Source organism: Clupea harengus, chromosome 2 (assembly GCF_900700415.2).
Source record: "Clupea harengus chromosome 2, Ch_v2.0.2, whole genome shotgun sequence".
In the NCBI taxonomy this organism is placed as follows: domain Eukaryota; kingdom Metazoa; phylum Chordata; class Actinopteri; order Clupeiformes; family Clupeidae; genus Clupea; species Clupea harengus.
The window spans coordinates 22894984-22914983 of NC_045153.1; the positions used below are offsets into that span (position 1 = coordinate 22894984).

General features: G+C 42.1%; 1 protein-coding gene across 2 annotated transcripts in view; it reads right to left on the reverse strand.

Annotated features, from left to right (window-relative positions):
• Nucleotides 1-9813: 9813 nt before the first annotated feature.
• mao (monoamine oxidase) overlaps nt 9814-20000 on the reverse strand; it is a 42776-nt gene continuing 32589 nt past the window's right edge. For both annotated transcript variants that reach the window (XM_012837577.3, XM_012837576.3), the window contains exons 8-15: nt 16423-16582; nt 15969-16065; nt 15783-15836; nt 15614-15671; nt 15265-15362; nt 14769-14880; nt 14375-14437; nt 9814-14029 (exon numbers count right to left, since the gene is read on the reverse strand). In XM_012837577.3, the coding sequence (XP_012693031.2) occupies nt 13874-14029; nt 14375-14437; nt 14769-14880; nt 15265-15362; nt 15614-15671; nt 15783-15836; nt 15969-16065; nt 16423-16582 (798 nt within the window). In that variant the 3' untranslated portion in view covers nt 9814-13873. The remainder of the gene's footprint in view (nt 14030-14374; nt 14438-14768; nt 14881-15264; nt 15363-15613; nt 15672-15782; nt 15837-15968; nt 16066-16422; nt 16583-20000) is intronic.

Consider the following 20000-nt stretch of genomic DNA (forward strand, 5'->3'; position numbering starts at 1 on the left):
GCATTGGTGCAATTCTCAAATCATCCTTTACATTGTCAAAACAAAAAGTGCATTTCTTGAAACAATTCACAAGCCTGTAACTTGCTCAAACTGATTAGTTCATGTCTCATAAGTATATAATTACGTCAATGAATATGTCAGTGCCCCCGAATTGCAAGCCCTTTTAAAAGTACAAAACTATATATCCTGTAAGTGTATTCCTCATTTAATATTTTTTTTACTGCATGGACAACAATTTGAACACAACAAGGCACAAGGTTGGTGAACAATATCATAGCAGGATGCTTGAGAGACATGCCACACACATTCTTTAAAGGACCAGGTAGTGTTATCCAATCATTATGATCATAGACATTTCACCATTCAGCATTCTTTGGAGTCCACCAACCCATTCCCTAATGCTGTTTTTGTGACCCAAATGACCTCACACAGTACGCAATTTTGCATTCTGCTTCTTACAGTACAAAACCCTTTTCATTCTCATGAATGAGATCTCTCTGGATGATTTTGAGGTAGGAGAGATGTTGTGTTCTGTAAAGCCCAGCAGTGAAAATAGGACTGAACTGATATGTCTGATAGTGTCATATTGTTACAGGATTTTCCCTGATGCTGGCCTGGCACATCCTCTATGGCTGGGTGGCCTTTAAGGCTTTACACTCATTTACATTTGTGCATTTGAACAAACTGAATCAATCCTCTTCAGTCATACCTAAACAATCAAGGTTTGAACGAAGAGTGATCGAGTATATATTCCAAAAATACCGTGTCACTGAAATTGATTTAGCATATGGTTGACACATAATGATTTCCCCCCACTTTTTGCATTCAGACATACATTCTTCATATACAGCTATACATTCTCCATTTATAGATATTCTTCATATACAGATATGCATTCTCCATTTATAGAGATACATTCATATACAGATATGCATTCTACATTTATAGATATACATTCTCTGTATACAGATATGCATTCTCCATTTACAGATATTCATCCTTCCTCTTGCTCACTCACTCACTGTTTTAGTGTATAAATGTTTGCATGTGTTTGGTTGTGCATGCCATGCGTACAGCATGCCTGTGTTTGGTTATGCATGCCATGCGTACAGCATGCATGTTGTTTATATAATGCCATAAACCTATTGCATTAGCTACTTTATCTTCCACAGACTGTAATATTTCCCCACTATCTAATCCGCACATAATAACATGAGAGAGAAAAAAACTGGTGCCTACTATGCCTTTGGTGTGTGTGTGTGTGAAATTGTGTGTGTGTGTGTGTGATTGTGTGTGTGTGAGTGTGTGTGTGTGTGTGTGTGTGTGTGTGTGTGTGTTTGTGCGTGTGTGAGAGAGAGTGTGTGTGTGTGTGTATGTGTGTGTGTGTTTTATAATCCTCACTAAGTCCACTGAAGAAAGACAGCATTAGTTCATCAAGCAGAGGTGCGGTTTGTGTGGATCTTTACTCTGACATAAGAACATGTCTTGCTATGATCCCACGCCATTATTCTTAACAAACTGCACATGCAAGTGAGGCACACAGAGAGAAAAGCTGTGAGGGTGATAGAAAGTTTGGAGCTTCTGGTTTTTCTGTGGACTTTTCTGTGGATGTGGATGATATAGACGACATGATGTACATGTTGTGAATTTATACAATGACTAAACTAAGCAACAGTGTGTTCTCGCTAGTCTCCTGGGAGAGATACGTATTGACTCTCTCCTGGGGTAAATACATATTGCTCGTCACCATGTTTCTGGAAAAGTGAGGCCTCTTTATTATGATAACAGCTAAACAGCGAATGCGTGAGTGGCAATAGAGAAATACTGCATTATCAGCTCAATTAGTCATTTCTGTGCTAAACTCAAGAGGCCTTTCACAGACGTAAAATCTGATGAGACCCTATAGTAATATGAAAAAGTGATACCCTCCATAAACACGCAAGATGATGCCAAGCAATGCTGGGTGTGTAATTCATTTGTTCATTGTGTGCATAGGGACTTTGCAGCCCCAGCTACATCAGTTTGAAGGTAAACATTCACAAATCCAACACAAGTCTTGTGGCCCTTTCCTGTTTTTGTTTATGGCCTGGTTTTAACAGTAGCGTCACTAGCTAATTGGCCTAGCATTAGTACTACCCTTGTCACAATCTGTTTCTGCTGAGGCCTCTCCACTATCAGTGGTAACACCTTATTTGTATTGGTTTTTATAGACACTCTACCAACACTAAATAAGCCATTTGTAAATAATCTATAAACCATCTAACATCAACTTGCCCTACATGTATTATAACTGAGACATATCTGTCAGCTAACAGCCACTTCAACTTAAACCTTAACACTAACGTCACTCCAGCTCTAACCACAGCCTTGACTAGTCTCTCATACTAACACCACTTCTAACTTACTGTCTAATCTTATTCATATTCCTCAAGGTCTAATGTGTCAATAGAAAATGGGCTCTCCAAATTAAATGGTTCTGTCTCAGTTTGCGTCCCTGGCTTAAGGGCCTATCCAGTCGTTCACTAATGTTATCAGGGGCCCACATTTGACCCTCTTTGTTTGGCTTCAGTCTTTCACCATCGCTCCTGAGACTCAGGATTTTAATATACTTCATTAACCAGACAAAGAAGGGCGAGAGAGAAGGCAGAGCAGGCGAGCGAGAGAGCGTGAGAGAGTGAGAGAGAAAGAGAGAGAGAGAGAGAGACAGAGTGAGAGAGATTAAGAGAGAGAAAGTGAGAGAGAGAGAGCGAGAGAGAGAGAGAGAGAGAGAGAGAGCACGATAGCCCGAACGGGCGATTCTCTCAAGTGGCTTCCTCCATTCATTTTCTGGTGGATGCGTGTGATGACGACGGGTGAAAGTGGTCATCACGGCTTTAATTTCAACCACGGCTGGGGATTGCTTATCCACCAGTCAGATATATTGAGAGAGAAAACGGCTCCTCAGAGACAAGGGGATCCATGCTTCAGTGGGTTTTTTTAGGGATTAAAATGTCTGTATTTTTCTACATTATGTTGTTCTGTTTGATTACGCTATCTGGTATTGTTGTGTTGCTGTGTTGGGTGTTGCTCTTTGATGTTGCTATATTAGTTTGACTGGCTGCTCAGTCCCAATTGTACAGGAAGCTAATAGACATCATAGGAGCAGTGTGGCTTAAGAAAGATCTGTGTTTGCATTTATATATCTTCAACCACAGCATGAGGAAGCAAATTCCTTCAAAAAGATGAAGTGCATGGAGTTCAGCTGTTCTCAATGGCAGGGGGAGGATGCTTGACTGAACAGCTTTAGTTCAAATCACATCAAACTCCCCCCAAATCGCTCTCCCACAATCTGCCTCGTTCACTGCAGATGGAGATGGGAGCCAGGATGTGGAGTTGGGGCAGATTGGTTTGTTTGTGCTGGAGACAGACTCACTCACACTGGCACATACATACTCAGGCTGAGAGGCTGAGAGGGCTTGGTGCTTCTATGTCAGAGGGAATTGGTGGGAGCTGGAGGAAACAGAACATCCTTTTTTCATCTTCTTCAGGTTGCTCAAATGTTACGTCTTACGTAGACATGCACAGTAAGCATGCGTGTGATATTCCGTGGGACCCAATTATAGGTCTCATTCTCCATCATTGTGTCAGGAGCAGAGCAACCCTTCACACGTACACCCGCCTGCCGGGGAAGGATGACGTCAGCGAGTTGACAAGTTTAACCTTTGATTCAGCGGGCGATGCCTATAGAGGAAAGAACATGTTCAGGGAATGAGGAGTGGCTGGGATTAGCAGACAATCTGACATTATCCCTCCGCTTGCTTCATAGAGGCTCCTCTGGTCCAACTGAGGTACCACTGAAAAGGGGGGCTGCCATTGATGGTCTTTAGCGCCCCCTGGTGGTCAGACGAGGAGCTGCATGCCACTACAATCACTGCTGCAATTTCCCAAAGGGTGAGCCCTCCATCATTGTAAAGTCAAGGATGTCTATTACTGTGAAGCTTAGAGGCTGTTGTTCTAGGAATGTATCAAACACACACACACACACTCCCAAGAGAAGCCAAACAAGAAGATATGAGATTCAACTAGGGTACCCTCCTAGACGGAGAAGATTTTAGAGAAAACATTCTGGTAGTTCTTTGATAAAGGATGATGGTGATTACTTTTATCATCTCCTCAGGGATTCTCGCATTTGATTTTATCATCCGCCATTTTCTGTCTTTGTTTTTATGATTTAGGTTGCTATTGCGCCTATCCAGAGCCCTCTCTGAATCAGAACTCCTTGTTCTGTGCTTATCTTCCCATTATTTCCTTTTTCAATTTCTTGCCACTTCAAAGTAGCATTCGGAACTGTGTCTCCCTTGCTTGTGTTATCTCTCCATTGCACTGTTCCTTTTCAATTTTCTGCTGTTGTGATGCATGCTAGGTTTGGTCAGAGATGTTCCAGGCTGTCGCAGAGAGAGAGCTGGTATCCAGTGACAGATAAACACTGCCCGCTCTGTGCGTGATGCCACTGCTCTCCCCCTGAAATCAATACAGTGCTGGTGAGAGCCAGGCTCCTAGCTATGGATAAGCTGACAGCGTGGGAGGCAAGCAGTTATCGAGCAAACGGTTGATGTCACATTGAAAGCTTAGTGAACTTGGCTCTTGTTGAATTTTGTTTTGACTGAGTTAAAATGTTTTGCTAGTGTAGAGATGTGGGAGCTATTCGAAATTAAAGGGCTCGTTCCAATCTCAGTTCTCAATATCCTGACCAAAATCGGCATGAATAAACCATAGACTTAGAGAGAGAAAAAAAAAGTTGGTTGTGTCTTGTTGATTTTGTGTGGGAGGATGAGCTGGGATGAGGAGGGTAATGAAGCTGTTGCAAATGTGTCTGCTGCTAAATGAAACTGTGGTTAAATGAAACCTCAACATTAAGAAGTAAGAAAAGAAAACAAATCAACAAAGATATTAGATTAAGTTAAATAACTGACGGTGCTGGTTATCAAATACTGCAGATTGATACAGGATGAGATGTTATTTAAGTTAGGGTTAATTTGGTAAAGGTCTGCCCATGGTTACTGATAGTTTGTTGTTTATCTGTGATGGACTATCCAGATAAACTGGTATTCTTAAAAAATGTCCTAATGTTATTTCAAACCAGGAGAGACCAGGATTCTTGAGATTAAATAATGATTCAGATTTGGGTCATAAACCTTCCACTGACAGCGAGAGACACACTGCAGCACTTGAAACGACCTTGAGGCGGTACAGACGTGCCCACTGGACCTGCTTACTCCATGGTCTGAATAATATTTGACTCATTCACTGTAGTCCACCCATGATCAGACTCTCAAAATGCCATTTGCTGTGTTATTGGAGATGTTTGCTAGTCTCATTCTCCAATATGAGTATGTGTGATTGTCTCTATGATGTGTCTTGGGGATGGGCTGTCTTTTGGCGTCATGAATAGTAATTTACACGCTATTGATTCTGTTCAGTACGTGCACCTCTGCCAAGGACCACCGATTTGTGTCGATGTGTTTATAAGCAGGGTTGGGGTGGAGTTACGTAATAAATTACAAATGAAATGTAATTCAATGCAATCTATTACAGTATCTGAGGAAAAATATGTACATTTTTCAAAATGTAGGTGGTTACAAGGGATTAATGCAAATATGTTCTTTTTGGTGAAAAGCTTCAAAGCTTATATGTAGAATATAACATTCACTCTGTTGCTTTGCATCTTTTTGTCACCTGGACAGGATCCATTCATTTGGTAGTATGCACATTTTGAGTGTTGTTTTTGACTGGTTCTCTTTTTTGAATTTGCACCACCTTTTGTCTTCCAACTAAAAGGTAATTGAAAGTTATCAGATGTAATAAGTTACATTAAGTAATTGAACAAAAAAATAATACATATAAATAAATAATAAATAATAAATATACTGTATATATATATATATATAAATACAATTATTTATTACATATTTAACAAGGTAACTAGTAATCTGTAACCTCGTTTCGAAAGTTGCCTTCCCAACCCTGTTTATAAGTCTGTGTGACTCACTGTGGCTTGGCAGTCAAGATGTTTCCGTGACCTTGAGAAGTCCTTCTCAACATATGTATTTATTCATTTGGTGGATGCTTTTATTTAAAGTGACATGCGATGGAGGTAGATTATAACCCAAGCAATAGCAGATTGAGAAAAAGACACAGCACAAAACTTCATTTTATTCGCTCCTGACACAAGTGGTATGCATTTATGGGCGTGTAAATTATTGCCTTCTGTGAAGGCGTTTGTGGGTGAGTTGAAGAGATGGGTCTTCAGGTGATATTTGACGACAGACACTGATTGTGGGGATTGAATGGAGTTGGGTAGCTTATTCAGTAAGGAATGGAGGAGGAGGACATTCTGTATTGAGATTTGTTGCCTCGCAGAGACAAGAATCTGGGCATTTTCTGGCTGTTTCACACCTCATAATGAAGTATGGGAAGAAGAAATTGTCTTTAAGCACCATGTTGGCGCCATACACTGGGGTTTAATGGGAAACAAATCCAAAATGGAAGTGTTTCTGTAACCAAGCAATTGTAATGGATGCCAGCTATGTGTATAAATGCTCTTTACCATCTCCATTCATGACCACACACCAACTTTAAAGGGGCAGTGTGTCGGATTTAGTGGAATCTATCGGTGAGGCTGCAACCAGCTGAATAACCCTCCCTCGCCCCTTTCTCTCCAAGCGTATAGGAGAATGTACGGATTCCATCAGGTGCAAATGGCTATTTCCAAAAAGATGTCATCGTCTATGACCTCGTCGACTAGCCATAATATGTGATGAGTGATGAGGTTATTTTAGATAGACTTTGTATTCACTTATTTAGTGTGTAAAACTATGGGTCATAGCTTCCATGGACTGTAATTTTCTATGGGTCCAAATGACAAAGATACATTCTAGTTTTAGCACATAAATGTAAAATTACAATCCTGCTTGCAACTGAATATATATTTTTCAACACCGACACAGGGAGAAAAGGTTACTTGTGTTGGTAACTACAGTGTGTTCATAGCCATGTTTTAGCTAAACAACAAACTGCTTTTAGATTGGTAGGCTGAATAATTAGCTTAATTACCTGCTCAGCAGAAAACAGGCAACTTTGGTGTCACTGTGAAAGCATTTGTCCCTCATCAGCGATTTCCATCTGGGAGAGGTCACAAAAAATGTTTATCCTTGGTTTCTGCTGTTGCCTGTCCTGATTTTGTTTTGCTTCATTTATTTGCTTATTTGACAATGAGGATTCACACTCCCATGCTTTTTAAAATAATAAGCATGATTCTCCATTTGTCAAAATGTGGGTTCTCAAACTTCTCACAACACAAAATGGTTAACCAGCACCAGCAACCACTGATTCCTCTTCTTTCTTCCTTGTCTTCCAACCGGCGCCTCAAAATTCAAACTGCCACTTCAACGTAAAAATGCGAAAGGCCCTATAGAACCAATGTAGTCCGTTTTGGTTTAGCGTAGAAACATGGTTGTGCTCTGTGGAAGACAGCCATTCCTATGTAGATATGCAGGGCTCATTCAAAGCTAACGAAAAAACACAACAAACTCATAGTTACAGGTGATTACTGTAATTTCCGTTTAATTGTCAGTTTATATTTTGCAGCACTCTGGTTAATACTAGGGTGTGTGCCCTATACATAAATTGAATGAATGATGAATTTCTCACCACAGTATTGCGGCCCATCTTCACACATGTTGACTTGCATGCCAATTTACCTCGCTTTTCCCCACATGGTCAGCAACAGGAGGTAACACCTCCTCAACCTCCTCCACCTCCTCTAGCCTCGCCTGCACCTCGTTACCTTCCTCCTTTTTCATTTTGAAAAAGCTTCTTATGGCCACAGCCTTCAAGTCTTGCCTTGGTCCACCAGATGCCAAGCCCTGTAACCTGTGCGCTCTCTCTCTGTCTCTCTCTCTAGCTCACACAAAATGCATGCATGCCAAGCAGTGTGAAGTAGATCTGCCATTTGAATGACACACAGAGGACCATAACATACATCATTTTTGACACGATGACGCAACGCTAAAAAAAACAAGGTTAACACACGGGTGCAGTCAATACACAGGTTTGTTTTATAAAATTACATAAAATACTGTCATGCAATTGATTTACGGTACAGTTAATAGTCAGGAAATTACAGTAGTTATAAACATAATAATGAATACTGAAGAGGAGTTTTGGACTTAAGGGTGGCTGGCTTGAGACCAAATGGTGGTGTCGGTGAGAACACGCTGTCCAGTCAGGATTCACAGCTCAAAAAACTCTAAAACTGTCATTTAAACAGTCATTTATTAGAGTTTTCAGCGAAGATATGAGTAGGACTGTATGGACGTGTGGGTGTGTGTGTGTGAACAAGCATATGTGTGTTTATGGCTCAAATAACGCACACAGGAGGAGCATTCAGCTTTCTCAGTGTCTCAGAGTGAAAGGAAAGGGCTGTGGGCACAGGTGTGGCTAATAAGGTTGGTGGCAGGGTGTGGCCTAATAGGGAAGTGATCAGGGCTAATCGGAGCGAAGTGAAACAGAATAGGGAAGTGGACAGGCTGGGAAAGGGCCGTGGCAGTGAGTCTGTGAGGGAAGCAGGGAAACTGAAAATATCCAAACAAATACTATATTCCATTTCTGCTAATAGATCCTCTTTAATCCTACACGCTGACCCTTTAACTAAAATTGACTTTCCAATGGGGTCCAATAGAGAGGTAAGGGTCTGTGTGTTGGTGTGTGTTAGTGTGTGTTGGTGTGTGTTGGTGTGTGTTAGTGATTTGTCCACAGGCTGAAGCCTGTCCTGGGAATGGAGCGGCATCACTCCCATTGTGCAGCCTGAACTGGGTGGAGCTGCATGTAAACACTCAGACTGCAGGGATCCTTTCAGGACAACAGAGGGGAAAAGGGCCACTTACAACAGAGAGGGATGACATCACTTGGGGTGGGAGAGTTCCTTCTTTTTTTACAGACTCTCTTACGCCCTCTAGTGTACACTCCCAGCAACATTCAGTGAGAATTCAGCTGAAAGGTGTTCACAATGGGAATGATGCAGCAGAATGACCTCACCACCACTGTGTGATCCGTTAATGTATCAGACGCTCATTCCTAACCTACACATGGACGCGCACACACACACACACACTCTCTCTCTCTCTCTCTCTCTCTCTCTCTCTCTTATGTAATAAAGGAATTAGCATACATTTGTCATTAGATCATAAATATAGTGTTGTGTTTTTATACTGACTCAGCTGGGTGACATTATCTACTCCACCCCAAAATAATAATGTGTAGTAGGATTGGCGCGGGTCAATAAAAAGGTCACTATTCTATTCTCTTTAACTGTATGAGAATAAAGCTACCCAGACAATCTGACAAACTCCCTTTGAGTTACAGAGATAAGCAAATTCCACATATTTAAAGTATCCTCTTGAGTAAGCGACATGCAATTGATGGATACTGGTGGTGGTCTTTCTTATTTTTCGTCATAATGACTGCATCAGAGCTAATGCCTAAATGTGATCGGTAGCCCCTCTGTGTGTGGTTTGGGGTGTCTTATCATTATGTAAGTGCTTTGTAAGATAAGCACTGAAATGACACCCGCAACACGGCGAGTCTTGGAAGATGTTGAGGGCTGGTGCTATAAGACCTCCCGCGGATGCGGTGGCAGTTCCCATAAGGCCTCGTGGCGGACACCACAGGGGCACGCCAGTCGCAGCGCCCAAGAGGAATGGCCAGCGGTCTCCCCCCCCCCCGCCAGCACGCCTACACACACGACCAAAGGAAGCAGGAGACTAAGCAGGGGAATTTGTTTTACTTTTTTATTATTATTATTACTGGATTTCTGTTGGCGTCTTCATACAAAGAGATCAAAGAATGCACTTACGGAACAAGAACTTCACACAGATTTGCACACAGAACTTTGATGGGGGGGGGCAAGCTCTTTTGTATCTGCTGAGGGTGCACAGGAACAAGTGCAAATGTAGCAAGTTTGGATTATGGGGGTAACCGCAGGAGAGGAGGAGGAGGGATTTCAAGAGGAAGGTTTTTTCCTCTCTCTCTCTCTCTCACACATTCACCCATCTACACAAACACACACACACACACACCCTCATTGGACCCAAGAGTTTTGAAAGCACGATATGCACAGACTCAACACTGTTTCACACAGTTTATAGTCAATCAGATCACCACTATTAGTGTCTAAGGTCACCAAGCATCAAAACAATAATGAACTGTATGTCATGTTGCAAATATTCACGACTGTGGACATTCTGCCAAGGGAAGTTTGTAGGAAGAATATATGGGGGAATTGTATGTTAGAGAATGACTCATTAGCACTGGCTATGGTGGGTGAAGAAATAGCAGACATTTAGGGTCAGGTGTTGAACTGAACAACTCAGAAGAAGATTGAGACATATCTGTAGTTCACAATCTTCACCAGCAGATGGCACAAGAACGGAACTCATGAGCCAGACCCCCAAGAAAGCTGGTGGGTAGATACAGCATCGCATACAATTCAATAAGTTATCCATGTTGAACAATGCATTTCCCATGTATTACTGACACGACTGAGACAACACTGAGTATTATGTCCCTAATACTTTCATCAGATGAGCAGGAGAAAGTCAGTATGAACGGCATGACTAGAAGTGAAATCTGAAGAACGAAAAAAACTTGAATTGCACCTTTCAGTGCACAAAGACCCAGACACCATATGTATCAGCTAGAGCCAAAGAATGGAGAAGCAGAGACATTTACAGTGGGAGAGGGACATCAGCACAGTCACAGAGGCACTTCAGAAAAGAATAAACACCAGAGTAAGGCACCACAGACCACACACACACACACACACACAGTATCTCTTTGGGTCACAGTTACATAACCCACTTACTTTCCATCTTCACATGGGGTTTGGACAGGTACTGTGTAATCCAAATATTTTTTTTTCATTTAATCCTATCTTTGTATTTTTACTAATAATTTATCAACATATACATCTGTGTATACATATATATATATATCTTATATGAACTGTATATATATAATTACTCTATTTACTCTCTCCAGTCTGGTAGGCTCTGGTATATCGACTTAGAATTAAATAGAAAAGTTTTGGGTTTGAAACAAATGGTGGACATGCCAATCCATGTGTCCACCAGCCATGAAACTAATGCCAGGTTAGAACACAATGGCCTTTGGTAAGAAACTGAAAAGTTTTAGGTTATTGATTGGCTGTCATTAAAATGTAGCAATGTGTGATAGACCCGATTAATCAACATATGTTAAACACCTAATCTAATGAATCTAATTCGAATAGTAGCCTATGAACAAAAGATTTAATCAAATTAGGCTTACAATGAAAGGATTTCACTTTTGTTCATAAACATAAATAGATTGTGCAGGGATATAAGCAAAGTAGACATAGGTATCACAACGGGTGGATGTCAGTATTCAGTATTTGATGACATGTAGCTTTTATCACCATAGCATGTTGCTAAAAGCCACTGGGCCCTACTCAAATATCCCCTTTTAATACAGCAATACTCTTAAATTAGTTTTTTTTTTTTTATCTCTGCTTACATCAATCTCTGGTTTCCATATCATGGAGTGTGACTGACATTAAGCATTGTATCTGGCATTAAACCACTAGTGCAGGATCTCAGACAAGTACAACACAAGCTTCCTGTATGATCACGTTTTCACAGGGGAACACAGAGGATTTGCGTGGCCAACATGAGGTCACATGCAAATATCTCAAAAATGTCGTCTGATGTCACGGTAAAAAATACAATAAAATTCATCATCTAATTAATTAAACAAACAAACAATACATTCAACTGCTTCCATAGATTTCTGGTAGAAATGACAGAGGCCTCTTATAATGACACCCAGTCAGAAGAGTGAAGGAAAGGGTTCCCATAGTAAACATCTCTGCAGTATGTGGTCATGTTCACTATCGACAACAGCCTCACATTACTGTTTTTCCCACCCGCTTTGGTACATTTCTCGATCATTTGAACATTTTCAAAACAGTGAGAGCATTAATCGAAACAATTCGCACAAATGGCACCACACAATGCATTACTGTCATGATGTCAATGTAATAGTGAACCCGGAAGTGTTTTCCTTTTTTCCTAAATTTTCATCAACAAGTGGTTGTATACTGTAAGAACGCAGTAGAAATAGAACAGAACCTTTGAAGAAACTGGACAGAACCCTGATTTACAACCTGCTGAGAAACACTGGGAAAACCTTCTTGCATGCCAAGAATATTTTTTATGAACCAAATAATTTGACAGTATACAGTTGTGTATCACGAGACTGATGATCACAGACCTTCATTCAAAACAGAACCTCGGCATTGCAATGAAGAGGAGAATAGATGGAACTGACAGTAATCAACATTTTTTGAGGCCAAGAAACCATTCCCAGATGGCAAAAGTTTTCATTGACCCAAATGACTACATACAGTAATTTGGCATGTTGGTCCTTACAAAACCTTTCACACTAGATAATTCCCAGCAGGGTAAGATTGTGTGTACTGCTAAGCCCAATGGTGACAATATGACTGAACAACTAGTTTTCTGACATAGTGGCACATACTGTTACTGTATATTGCACACATCCACTCTGGATCCACATCCACATCTCTGCTTTTGGACATATTGAAAGTAATATCAAAGGACAAGTGAATTTCCAAATTAGTAAATGTTAAAAACATACAGTGTCACTGAGCCTGTTGAAATATATGCTTGACAAACAATGATGTTGGTCAATGTTTGAACCTCATGCATGTCATGACTTACACAATGAATAGATGCCTAGATGTTTTGGGGGACATGAACATTCAGCAGTGAAGCTGCATAAGACATTTGGATTAACATGACATGCAATTAATAATGACTGCAGACAATAAGGCCCGTTTCACACACACACTGCCTGTGCTGTGTGTGCGTCACTGCCGTGTTTCCGTTTTTAAAATCAACAGGTAACGCAGCCGCAACGCACACGCAACACAGCCGCCAGTGTGCGTAAGACCTCAGACAAACAAATTAGCATGAGTGTACCAAAGCATTTGCAATTTGCTCAAAAGCGACTATATGATGTGGGGGGTTGAAAACAAGTCGTTTTGAGAATTTCAATTCTGATCTGAGAAATGTACCAAATCCATCTTTCACACAAAGCTGCTGATCATCAGCAATGGGATATACAGCACCTAAATCAGTAGAGGTAATCCACCATACTCTTAAAATCAGTCACACACACACACACACACATTTACATAACACATGCATGCGTGCATGTGCACATGTTTACACTTATACCCTGTACGCACACACACAGACTTTGTGTGCACACACAAACACACAAAAACACCCACAAACACACATAACAATTACAAGATAGGACTATATTTTTTTTCCCAACAGTCAATGCACATTTTGCCAATGACTTATAAAGATGTGGAATGTTAAATGTCATATGGCTGGATACCAAGGACCTTTGGAACGTCCTGACCAAGTGCAAACCCTTTAAACCAATGACAAACTGCTACGGATATATCTTTCATCACCTCTGCACGGGCACCTTCCATTTGCACCGATCTATCCCTGTTAGATTTCTGTAATGAATTAACCAGCAATTACACAATGGCATATGAATCAGATTGTGTGATCATGTGAATTAAGTTTACAAGACTGTCAGGGGGAGAGTGTCTTCAGCACTGTTCTGCAACCATGCACAGGTGGTGGGAGGACCTCTGTTGGACAGTCTTGACCAGGGCTGAATTAGCGAAGAGAAGACTGGTCGAGGGGTGGGGGTGGGGGTGGGGGTGGGGGGGCGGGAGGGTGTCAGAGGATCAGGTTTAGCTCCTGGGGAAGAGTCCTTTCTTATAGGCTACCAGACCCGTTGCCACGGCGAGGGATAGCACAGTGGACACGCTCATGAACTTGAGGAAGCCGCCCACGGAAGGCAGGTTCCTCTCCCAGAAGGGGGTGACAAAAGGCAGGGCAGGGACATCCTGGGGAGAGACACGCGATTAATGACACACGCCGATTAAAGACATGTCTGTGTGATGTACAGTCAGGTTTGCGTTAGAGGAGGCTTTAAGGGTGGATGGATAAGTCTTATGTCACCCTACATAAAGTGAAGTGAAGCAGTTGAAGGCAACTTTTTCTCCCATAATAAAATGATACAAGATAAACAACACAGATATGTAACTATGCTAGGGACCTCACTATGAGATAGCCATGACATATAATTTACTGAGTGGAGAAATATCCCATCCCATAAGTAAAGAAAGAAAGAAAGAAGAAAGAAAGAAAGAAAAAAAATGTAAAAAGAAAGGCGGAAGTGTGGAACTCACCTCAGATTCTGGTTCTGGCTGCCAGACCTGGCTGGGGGTAATCTTACCCATGGCACACATTATCTACAACAACAAATGTGTTTTAATTACTCAATTTATTATTTGTCAATATTTATATATTCGTATATATATTTTTTCTGTTTCACAGTAAACAGACTGAATGTCTACTTAAATAGCAGTTTTGTAGCAGTTTCTGCCATTTCTAAAAAAATCTGTCTGAACCCAGACATCACTGTACATCTACAGTATTTCTCTTGTGATTTGTGAAGGGTTCAGGCCCTGGGCTCTGTAAAGCACCTAGAGACAATTTCATTGTTTTGACGCTATATTAGTAAAATGTAATTTAATTGAGTTGAATTGAATTGACTGTGTGAGTGGCGCGCGACTCTCTCACCTCCCTGGCGGCTCTCTCCCCTGCCTGCACCGCTCCCTCCATGTACCCGCTCCACTCCGTGGATGTCTCAGTGCCCGCGAAGTAGAGCTTGTCCACTGGCTGACGCAGGACCCTGTGCAGGAGACACATCAGGTTAGGTTTCCATTCAGAGGACTGTTAATGTGCACATTGTCATTTGGGGTATAGCTTCAGCAGCGCAAAACAAATAAACAACAAAAATTGAAAAACCTCCATTTAAATGAACAGCAACTACAGCCAAAACATTGACTGAAAATTATTATGAATGCTGACATGAGGGACAACAATCCACTTCCTGTGTAATCCACCTACAGCTCACTTCCTGTCTGCATTAACACGCCCACGCATATTAACACACCCATGGATCTTCAAAGCATCGTGATCAGGGTGATGTATCTACTTTATGAAGCAACATAACATTAGCATACCCTAAGTAATATGAGGTTAAGTAAAGGTTTAGAGGTTAAGTGCTACTTACTTGCCGTACTGTGTCATGATGCCTGGAGGGAAGTAGGCCGTGTAGCAGCCGCCAGAGTACTCCTCTTCACACCAGTTCTTCTCCTCATAGTGGACAGGCTGAAGCACACACACACACACACACACACACACACACACACAAGAAAACGCTTTTTAATATCTTTAAATAACAATTTACAATAACTTATAATGACATCCAAAGTAGTTATTCATTATCATGTCCTGTATATTTTCTAGGGAAATCCCATGCTGTAGTTGTGTAAGTAGGTCTATGAACTTAGTCTTATCTTGTGTTCTGTGTATGAACAAAGAGCCAATAATATCTTGCTGGGCAGAGAGTGTGGACTCACATGTAAAGCTTCCTCCGTGCCCAGCACTCTGGAGTAGATCTCACAGATTCTCTTTAGCCTGGAGACATCATCTGTGTTAATACTGTGTCTCTACACACACATATCCACACACACACACACACACACACACACAGCTGATAACTGGACAATTGTGAAACATTAAGTTTACCTCTCTTCTTTAGTCAAGTCACAAAGTTTCCTGCATTTTCGTGACAGGATGAATCTGAAAGAAAGAGAGAGGGGGCAATTATTCATAGAGTTCTTCCCTTTGCAACTTCGAAGAAAGTAGCAATGAGTGTGTGTGTGTGTGTGTGTGTGTGTGTGTGTGTGAGGTGTGCAGACTGAAGCCCTTTACCCCATGATGCAGGGCACACTGCCGTCAGGCTTGGTGTCATCCAGAGTCAGGCCAATAGGGGCGTCTTCTTCCTCAATCACCATGCTGCCGCAGTAACCTGTCAGTGTGGGTCAAGACAACGCATGCTCAGAATGTAAATCAGTCTGAAACTGTAACTGACCATAACTGTGTTATCAATCAATCAAGCATGGTTTTGTCTTCAGTCAAGTCACATTCATTTTTGAATTCATCAGGAATTGTGCATTTTCTAAATGATCACAGAGTAGAAGCTAGTGGCCCAAGTGATGAAAACTCCATTAAAGTATGTGAAACGCCTTTTGCTTCAACAAATATACAGTATTCATTCAAAGAACTTCAATTCCTCAAAGAACCTTTTACAATATGAGACATCTACAGGCTGTCTGTCTCCTGACTATATCTTTGACTCCTTAGGCATTCTCCCCCCCCCCTGTACCTTTCTCCCTCCAGAAGTTCTTCTTGTAGTAGACCATGCACTTGATGACGGATCCCATGGGCACCCTGTGGATGAGCTGGTTCCTCAGCGGGGGCAGCTCCGGGCTGAAGTGGATCTTCAGGTTCAGCCCCGGCGGGATGGCCAGGATCACATACTTACCCTGTGTAAGGAGGAGGAGGAGAGAGGGAGGTGGGATAATACGTCAGCAAGTATATTTATGGATGGAAAAATAGACAGACACAGAGAGAGAGAGAGAGAGAGAGAGAGAGAGAGAGAGAGAGAGAGAGAGAGAGAGAGAGAGAGAGAGAGAGAGAGAGAGAGAGAGGAGGGAGAATGAAAGAGACAGGGGAAGAGTGAGAGAAGGAGGGAGAATGATGAGACAGGAGGGTAAAAGTGCAAAATACTGTCATGCTTACACTGTTTAGGAGAGATGAGGGGTAGAGGTTAGAGATGGAGGAGGACGGATAGACAGATAGTGTAGGACAGATACATATAGAGAACCAGACAAGCAGAGAAAAAGAGCAGCGAGAAGAGAGAATAAAACGGACAGAGAAAGACACAGGAAGAGGCAGCAGAGAGACGCAGATGTGGAGCTGGTCACAGCATGTTACGGTAATAATAGAGATAGCCCACCACACTCCACCTCTAACTCACAACAGGCTCCGTGTGTTACGAATGGTGGGTGTTGTGCAGGACTCAATCGCACGACTCAGCACAGGGGTAGATTCAGAAGAATAAACGTTTACTAGCAGGGTTCGGTACACAGGTAGGCAGTCCAAAAGTAGGCAAACAAATCCAAACAGGGAATAGGCAGGAGAATAGTTGTAGGGCAGGCAGAGGTCAGAAGCACGAGTAATCACTTGAACAAGGCGGAAGCGCTAAACGCTAGGAACACACAAGGAGCAGTGGAAACACAAGGAACATACCATGAAACACAATCTACGACGACACCACGAGGAACAAGAAAACAAGGACTATATATACACACAGGCAACAGATAACGAGGGACAGGTGAGAACAATCAAGGCAGGGCAGACAAAGACACAGGTGGACTAAACAAGGGGAACCAACAGGACACAGGTGAAACCAATGATACACACAACCCGGGAGATTGGGAACAGGTGAGGGGTGGAGACACGGACAACAACAAGAGGGCACATGGCACAGACAAACAAACACAGGGAAAGCACATGGCGGGAACAAGGAAGCACGAGGACTAGACACGGGAACAAACATGCGACCACACAAGGGAGACAAACACAGAAATTAGACACGGACAGAACACAGACCTTACACCGTGGGCCTTCCTGACCATTCCAGACAGGCTTCCCCACCAGACACCCATAAATTCTCATATCTTCAGAGTTACAGTCTGAGCAATTTGGACCGCGTTCATGATAACATAAGTCCAGGCTAATCTCCCATACGTGCCCTTTCAAATGCTGTAAATGTCAAGCACAATTACCAGAGCCCACCCATACAGCACACAGCACACAGGACACAGGACACAGAACACTGAGTGAGCATGTAGTCTGTTCATAGAGAGTGAAGAATAAGTGAAATTGGATTGCCATGTGGTGGGTGCTCCAGTGGAAGGAGTTGTTGTTGTTGTTGTTGTTGGTGGGGGGGGGGGGAGGTATGGGAGAGTAGTAGTTATGGTTACACTAGGTCTTTATTACTCGTAGCTTGACTGTTCTCTCCCTTGTATGTCGCTTTAGACAAAAGCGTCTGCTAAATGACTAAATGTAAATGTAAATAGTACATGAACACTCCTGTCTTGAAAGGTGGGTTGATGAGGGTGGTGGGATGGATGGGTAATGGAGGGTGATGGTGGTGCTGGTGGGTGGGTGTGCCGAAGGGGGGTCTTGGCAGCAGAGTGCCTTCACCCACTCCTATGTGTGTGTGTGTGTGTGTGTGTGTGTGTGTGTGTTTGTGTGTGTGTTTGTGTGTGTGTTTGTCGGGCCTAAGTAGCTCTGCTGGCCTGGAGCGCTTAATGAGCTTTAGCAGGGGAAAGAGGATGTGCAGCACACAGAGCGATGAGGCCACAGCTTACTGAGAACAATCCTGCTGTAGCTTACACACACACACACACACACACACACACACACACACACACACACACCTGAACAGTGAACATATCCATGAAACCTGATGAAATTGTACAGCCATCGAAGATAGAAGCTTGCCTGCAAGATGTAAAAGCTTGGATGACTAACAACTTCTTGCTCATTAACTCAGATAAAACTGAGGTTATGCTTGTAGGCCCTAAACAATTGAGAATAACATTATCTAGCCATCTACCCACACTCGATGGAATCTGATTAACATCCAACACTAGTATCAAAAATCTTGGTGTAATTATCAACCAAGACGTCCTACTTGACTCACACATGAAACAGATCTCAAAGACATAATTTTTTCATCTACGCTATATTGCCAAAATCAGAACAGTCCTATCCCTCCAAGATGCAGAAAAACTAATCCACACATTTATTACATCACAACACACACACACACAAACACGTGTGCACACACACACAAACACACACACACATGCACACACACACACGTGTGCACACACACCCAAACACACAGACACACAGACACACACACACACACACACACACATACACACACACACCCACCCAAACACAGCTGATCACATCCTGCAGTATTACAGCCAGCACTAGGTTGTGCAATCCCACACAGCCATAACAGGATTAATAGTGAGAGTCAACTGAGCCTCGGCCAATCATAACACACACTGGGTGGCTGGATATCATCTCCGTGACAAAAACGGGCAGGCAGATCAACTGTGTGTGCTTCTGTGGTGTCTCAATAGCTGTAGGGACCTGGCTGCACGGATGGACACTTAATTACGTGTATCCACATTTAGCATTGACTGGGGCTGGTAAGTGAATGTGTGTGTGTGTGTGTGTGTGTGTGTGTGTGTGTGTGTGTGTGTGTGTGTGTGTGTGTGTGTGTGTGTGTGTGTGTGTGTCTGTGTGTGTGTGTGTGTGTGTGTGTGTGTTTGTGTGTGTGTGTGTGTGTTTGTGTGTGTGTGTGTGTATGTGTGCCTCCATGCATGTCAGTCCCTCCAGGACGTTGCAATGTTTTGGTGATTTTTCATAACCAAAATGACAGATTTTATGGTGGTGATTCCTAAATGAGAAACTTTTTACTTTTTGTGTTTCTTTAAATGCAACTTAAACTCCACATATAATACAGTAGAGTAAAAATCAGACATCAGGCAGATTATCTATATGACTACTTTTGTTGTAATAGTATTTTAACAAGTTTTGTTTTTGAGTAGTCTTCATCTCATTCAATGGAGACACACTTATACATACATTTCTGAGAACTTTCACAACCATACTTATGGCCATTTCATGCATACTAGAATGTTATTGAAACTAAGTAAAATGTCTTGGTTTGGTTTGAACCTTTGAACTCTAGCCTATTCTAAAATCACAAGTTAGTAAAACAAATTGTTAAGACTAGTAATCATGAGTAATCCTGTACTATTGTTAGAGAAAACTGAACGAAAAACATGATTACCGTATTCAAGATTTGTTCCT